This window comes from Xenopus laevis, chromosome 4L (genome assembly GCF_017654675.1).
Source record: "Xenopus laevis strain J_2021 chromosome 4L, Xenopus_laevis_v10.1, whole genome shotgun sequence".
Taxonomy (NCBI): Eukaryota; Metazoa; Chordata; class Amphibia; order Anura; family Pipidae; genus Xenopus; species Xenopus laevis.
This window is the reverse complement of record NC_054377.1, coordinates 85,734,384-85,741,621: the sequence shown is the minus strand read 5'-3', so window position 1 is coordinate 85,741,621 and position 7,238 is coordinate 85,734,384. Positions and strand designations below refer to the sequence as shown.

Here is a 7,238-nt window from a genome sequence, read left to right as displayed (position 1 = left end):
TATTTTGGGTAATGGTACTATTTTCTCAGGTAGGTGATGCCATGTTGCCCCATCATAGAGACACATAGCATTTTTCCAAGTTAAATAGAAAGATTTTTTTCAGCTCTATTTTATACCTAAAATATGGATTGTTCCAATATGAAACAGTATTTTGTACCATTCTATATTTCACAGATTTTGTGTCTTTACACATGCTTTCTTTTACTTTTTTTTCTGTTACAAGAGGACACCAGGTGCAGCATCATGATGCGAGGATGAAGCAGTTACCAAAAAGTACTGTTTCTCAAAAGAAACAGCAAATGCAGCTTGAAATTTGTACTTTCTGTTATTTTATATAAAAATATATATTTGCATGTTTCAGAATGATACAAAATACCCTAAGATATGATAGTATGGGATTTCATTTCCTGATAGCAGCAACACTGGTAAGTATGGTATGCTGGGAAACTAGACAATAGACGGGGCCATGTGCTTACACAACATTGTGCAGCCCAGGGGGTCTCCTTACAGTACAAGATCATCAGCTTATTAAATAGGATTTTTTTTTTGTTTTTGTGTGAATTTTCATAACAAAATATAGTCATACAGAAAGTCTCTAATACATAGATTTGCTTTGCATTATAAACATTATTACAATTAGTAATATATTTTTTCTTCTTCTTTTAGACGGTTTTCTTTGAAGTTAGGTTTAACTCTTTCTGTTCCACAGCTGGCTCTAGAGATTGACACTAAAAGAGAAAAGAACGCAGAGAAAAAACGTTAGTTACATCGTTGGGCTGGTTTTATTTTCCACATAACTTTCATGGACTGATAATCCCTTTGCTACTGGGAAGTCTGCTCTTCTAGCAGAAAAGGGATTAAAGGGGTATTTACATTTGGATGGAAAGCCTGCCTCCCATACTAGCCTCTTTTCTCCCACCTTTGGAAATTAGGTGGTTAAACAGATTTCACTGGAAATGGAAAATCATAGCTTAAACAAATAGAAGCGGCCCCTACGTAAGGGAGCCTTTTGTAACCTTCATAAACATCGAGCCTTTGTGAAACACAAGATATTTCAAATGTACACGATGGGGGCTGCTTTTAACTGTCTTCATGGGAACAGTCATCTTTAGCAAGGGTAACGTTAAATTCCCTGCTGGGTTTTACAATAGTGGCACAATAGGAGGGCAGGATCAGCTTCCTGTTCTGATGAACACGAAGTGATAAGCGTACAAGGGAAATTTGCTTCTTCTAAAAGATTGTTTCTCCTCACACACTGAGAATTCACTTCTAAATATTAAGGGTTCTGTGGATTTACTGAAAGGTTACAAAATACTCTTCTCAGTAGGAATGGGATGCACGTCTCTTTATACTTAAAATTACTATGTGTGTATTTTTCTAAATACATGGCAGTGCATATACACAGATAAGGGATTTTAAAAATACATTGGCTACTGACCTAGTGTTGAACAGACAAGTCGTCCTGTCTTCTATCCTGTTCCAGATCTTCCAATTCGAAGACTTCTGGGTGCTTGACTCTCCGTTTTGCCCACTCTGGCCTGATTGCCATGCAGTCTATATCACTGTCCTCAAAGCCCTCATGATTGTAGCCACGTACAGTTCCAGGCAAGCTTGGGTGTACAGCAACAGTTACCGAAGCTGTAGCTGTTACTGTAGTAATGGAACCATTGGGTCCTGACATTTTTGCACAGTATGCTGGAGGTGCAGTCCTGTGGCCTTGAGGCCTTGTATTGTGCTGAGCCCATGAATTTTGGGGCTGGTTAGTCCTTGTTGGCCCAGATGGTGTGGGCAACTGTTGTCTCATCCTTGAGCCACTGGGCTCCTTAGTGTCCTTCTGCTCTTGGCAGGTTCTATGTGATATGTCTTTACCAGGAAGTGCCTCACTGTTATTGATATCCTGAGAGTCTTTATTGCCTGGAACATCCTGGTTGCCCTTGCAAGGCTTCACCAACTGTAATCAGGAGAAAACATAATCATAATCAGTATTGTTCCATATGGTTTTCAAACAAGGTTACTATACATAAATTGACAAATACAGCAAATTTCATGCTTTATTATCTGCCACATATCCTGACTAGCGGCAATATTTAAAGATACTGTTGCTAAAATTATTAATTTTGTGTATGGGTTTAGACCATGTGTCTCTAATCCTGTCCTATAACAAAATGTAATATGGAGAAGCAACAGTAGCAAACAGCATACAGCTCTCACTGTCTAGCCAATGGCTATGGAATTATAAACAATCCACTAAAAGTTGGATGCACTATAGGTAGCAGTTCAGCAGCTAAAGAGCCACAGGAGGAACACTCCTACTTTAAGAAATATTTTTTGCATCTCCATATTACCTACTAGATGTATGAGAATAATTTATACATCTTTTTCTTACAGTAACAAACCAATGCAATTATTTTATGTGGTGGCATGACCCTGAGGCCTTACCGTTATTTTGGGATAATTTGGATCCTTGCTGGCTTCCAAGATGATGTGTGGTGGTTTGGGGGGTATGATGTAAGCGCTGCGTTCATATAGCCGGGGGTCATCTTCCTCCAAACCTGATGTGGTTGTGGTCTCGGAGTAGTATTCTGAAGAATCTTCAGGATCACTGAATCCTTTATGGTTCATATAGAAGGCATGGTGGCTTAGAGGTGGAGGAAGAGGTTCAGGTGTGGGAGTAGGCAGTCGGCTACCATTATCAGCTGGGGTAACCTACAGGAAAGAACAGAAGCATATTTATACATTAAACATATTCATTGTAAGTTGAGACATAAAACACTATACCCAAAAAATAAAGGCTATTGTGGGCAAAGATAATCTTAATAGCTGCAATACAGAAAAATAAAGGCTATTGTAGGCATAGAGAATCTTAATAGCTGCAAGTCTACATGAGAGAAGTACTACTGTAGAAGGCAGCATATTATTACAAGTCACAAGTGAAATGTACACCCATCTCTGACCAACTCTAAAATATATAATATTGTATATAATATTTCTAAGCATTATGCGTCTTTTGAGTGTTTTTAGATTGGGTTATTGAACTTACTTCAGCAGGGGGTCCAATTAATGAAAGCAGCACAGGAAGGAGAACAAGTCCATTGAGAAGGCCCAAAATGGTCAGAATTGTCAGCACAGCAAAGAAGTACCTGGATAGAACATCATATTGGTGTTAGAATGGAAATTGGGTAGGTGAGTATTTTGGCACATATATATATATATATATATATATATATATATATATATATATATATATATATATATATACTTAAAGTGGATCATATATCAGTGTCTTAACTTAAAATCTATTAAAGGACAATTTAACTCACTGTCCTTGCAATGTAATTTTTACAAGCTCTTTGAGCAGTTCTGGAAACCAAGCAACAAACTGGTTCTGTGGCTTCTTTTAGAAATGAACCAATTAGTCCACAGCACTTGGTGGCCAGAAATATGGGACACTGAGGTGAATAACAGTGAAAGGGTTAAGTAGGGTTAAAGGAGCACTCCCCTTGTGTTGTTTCATGATTAGAATGGCTTCAGGTTGGAGTTTAGGAGTCGCTCCCTTGGGGACTTTCTGTCTGTCAGTGCTAGTGCCCCTGCTTCCTGCACTTTCCCTTCCCTCCCCCTTCTCATCCATTAGAACCTGCATTCTAACCAAAAGGAGGGGGAAGGGAGTGACTATGGAGGCTGAGAGAAAGCAGTGGATAAAGGATGAAGGGAGAGAGCGTCCTTGGCAAAGTTTAAACACTAAAGACTTGACGTGAGCAAAACTGGGTCACTTGCTCCAATGCCAAGTAAGTAGTCTGGCCAGAAACTTCCTAAAAAGTTGAACTATTTGAGCTGAAATATGGGTTACTTCTGGCATTTCCCTGGGCTGTGGCCAAGATTCTGCATGCTGGCAGCACTTTTAGTCCCACATGCCCAACCTAAGACTGAGGGTGCGCCTTAACTTATGGAAGGGTTAACTGGTCCCAGTGCCAAGCTGTGAATCAGTATCATGCTTAGAAGTGGGATTTGATGTTTATGCTGTGTCCTGTAATCTCTCCCATTGAGTGTTTAGTTTAGGAGGGGGCACATGCTCAGGCCTAGGGGGTGGGGGACCGGTGTCAGATCTCTGAACTTGTTCAGCTGTTTATACCAAATTCTGCACAGAAAGTCTGTTTACATGAGGGATAGTTCTGCTATTTCCTGATCGGCCAGGGCTTGCCTCGCTCCCTCCTCCCTCCTCCTCTAAACAAGACCTCCCAGGTTGAAAGGAATGGGTTTGGATAAGATTCAGCAACTGTGTCTTTTAAACAGCACATAGGCTATCATCCCTCGCCAGCACAGCATAGACCCAGGAATCACTCATAGCACAAACTACGTCAAACCAAACTGGATTTTTTACGTTTTAAATATTTGTTTTAACTGTTTCACTGCCCAAAAAACACTACTGGCACCAAACCAAACGTTGAGCGCTATGAGAAGATTTTAAATGGAATTTAAATCTAACTTTATTGAAATAAGTTTACATTCAGGGTACAAAACACCTTGGTTACCAACATTATACCAAGTAGTAGCTGCCAAATATGCATTTGTTAAACAGCATCATTCTCAACAGAACTACCAGTTAAGAGTTCCTGGTCCTAAGCACTGACATGTTGCTCACCTATACTGCCACATAAGAATCAATGATATATGCCACATTGCATGAAATTAAGACATATGCATATATCCTTACCTCAGAATAAAATCGAATTCAGATCCTGCAAGCATAAGCACTCCTAAAAGAGTGGAAATGGCCCCATCCAGGACTGGAGCAAACATATGTTCCAGAGCTAGTACTGAACGTTGGTTTCGGTCTCCAATGGCAGTGAGGAAGCCCTAGGGAAAGAATTAAAGGTGATTACTCTTTGGAAGCAGCATCTGATGTTACGGCATCTGATGTTACGGTTATGGTGATGTTACAAGACAAAAACTTTTGAAACAGTTTGCAAAAAGTGAGCAACACATACCAGGGCCACGTGCACAGTGAATTCCACGCCTATCCCAACTGAAGCAATGAGAATCACCACTGGAATGGCACTCAGTTTAATACCGATCAATCCCATGATTCCAAAAAGCTCGACTGTCATCATGGCCAAAATGAAAACCTAGCAGAACAACAAGCAGGTTAACTCTGTGACAATATTACACACAGCATGAAGATTCAATCTGACATATCAAATAAAAATAAGTAAGCCTTTAGATCTGCAGCTACTGCAAACAAATAAGTGTTGTTACTCTGCAGCAGCCATAGTATTAGTATGATTATTATTATTATTATTAACATATGTTTCTAAAGTACTTATTCCTGAACATTATTAAGTGAGAACACTGAGACAATTTTAAGAACTTACAATGATGCCTGCAGTCCAGGGATTCAGAAGGAGAATGGCACACACCAGAAAGGTGCATGCCAAGACAATGCTGATAGCCAGAAGGAACCAGTGGCGGAGACCGATATATTGCTCCCAGAAGAGGAAGGGATAACCACTGGGGTAGCTGTGAACACCCTGCTTGACAAACTCCTCACATATAGAGCGCACACTCTCAATGGCCTCAATAAAATCTGATGTTTGCCGAAGGCCATTCAGGTAGAATGGGAACTGAGCAAATTCAATGGGCTCAGCAGCTGGGACTGTGGGAAGAAGAGAATTGTTAACAGAGGTTCAGGGAGAGATCTTGTTACATAAGGAGAAAAGCTCTTCAAATTAATATATTAAAAGGTTAGTGTTCGAGGTAACATATTTTAATCTCCTCAACTATTATGCGACTAGTATAAAGTTCATTGTACTAATTAATACAAGGCACAAAGTTTAATAAATAAGCTGCATAAGAGCTAAGAGATTGGTTTGGATTGGCTTGGAGCTTATAGCTGAAGAACTTACTTCTCAGATTCTCCCCAGTGGTGTCATATCGGTCATGTATCCACTCTGGAGGCTGTGGGTAGAAGTTGGCCTGTGAAGCTGCATACCCCAGTGGATCATTGCTGACCCAAACAGTTAGGTAGATATAGAAAGCATCCTGTGGTATCAGCCCCTTCTCATCCACCAAGCGTCGGCTTGTCAACTATTCATGGAGAAAAAAAGTGATTTGTCAGTTAGGAGACCCCCTCATGTTTGAATGGGATTAGTATACTGGAGTAGAAATCTTTTCATTCTAATGTAAAAGAGATGGACATTGCATATTCTATCACAACACACTCACTAGAAAGTTTCAATACCAATTAAGTGGATCTGATTAGTAATTGTCATCAGGTCATTAGCACTTCTACAGTTTATTTGTCGACTGCTACAGAAATAGCCTACCTATTATCTGACAAAGTCCCCCAAATTGTAACTGTCATTAGGTATTAATGTAAGTGATGATTAAGCATCTTGTAGAGCTCAAACACTATTAACTTCAGTCACTTTTAGGTTCGTATTAAACAACCACTGAGGAGGGCATAATGCATATTGTATGGATTATGTGAACAATTACAGCAAGTTATTATGCTATTAAGAATTCTTTTTTTTTTTTTTTTTTCACATACACAGCACATTCCCTACCTGATTGAAGTTGAAGGGTTCCTTCTTATTTCCAGTTTGAATGAGGAGCTTATAGGCCAGAACACCATCTTCAGTTCCATTTCTGTAATTGTCCTGTGTCATACGTCCTGATTCCCAATCCTTGTCAAAGGCAGTCTGAAGGCCTAAACAGATAGGAAAATTGATTAAGCAAAAGTAAGGAACATCTCCTCCTTCATTTGCTCTTAGATTTTATATAATTTTTTTTAGATAGGTTGATTGGGAAGCAGTTTGAGTGTCCTATTAAGTTTTCTATTATCACAGGTGAGCACTACATTCCAGTTAGGAAACATTTCTGTGAAGGTTGGAAAGTATCCTTTTACTTAGCATCAGTGCCCTAATTAATCAAGTAATTTAATTTAATACCCAACTGGCAAGTCAAATCTGCCAAATCCAAATTCTTTCTTGTCATTCTTGAGGGCTGAAAATGAACACCACCTGTTCTCATCTGCTATCCGCAAACTCTAATAGAATCGTAATAGTTCATGTGTCCCACATGATAATAATGTTTGGCAGAACTCTTGTAAGTTACATGCCCTGTAAGATGTTTTGTAATCAACAGTTTTACAAGCCAAGTGGCTTAATTATTTTATGTGGTTGTAAGTGATGCTTCCCCAACAACTGTGGGACCTTGGCAAAGCTTCTAACTGGAGGTATGTA

The 7,238-nt window shown here is 39.4% G+C and overlaps 1 protein-coding gene across 1 annotated transcript in view; it reads right to left on the bottom strand.

Moving 5' to 3' along the window:
• Positions 1 to 538: 538 nt before the first annotated feature.
• ptch2.L (patched 2 L homeolog) overlaps positions 539 to 7,238 on the bottom strand; it is a 28,795-nt gene continuing 22,095 nt past the window's right edge. The window contains exons 16-24 of the mRNA NM_001136166.1: positions 6,561 to 6,703; positions 5,901 to 6,081; positions 5,370 to 5,650; positions 4,986 to 5,123; positions 4,712 to 4,854; positions 3,041 to 3,140; positions 2,440 to 2,706; positions 1,439 to 1,951; positions 539 to 728 (exon numbers count right to left, since the gene is read on the bottom strand). Coding sequence (NP_001129638.1) covers positions 1,439 to 1,951; positions 2,440 to 2,706; positions 3,041 to 3,140; positions 4,712 to 4,854; positions 4,986 to 5,123; positions 5,370 to 5,650; positions 5,901 to 6,081; positions 6,561 to 6,703 — 1,766 coding nt within the window. The 3' untranslated portion in view covers positions 539 to 728. The remainder of the gene's footprint in view (positions 729 to 1,438; positions 1,952 to 2,439; positions 2,707 to 3,040; positions 3,141 to 4,711; positions 4,855 to 4,985; positions 5,124 to 5,369; positions 5,651 to 5,900; positions 6,082 to 6,560; positions 6,704 to 7,238) is intronic.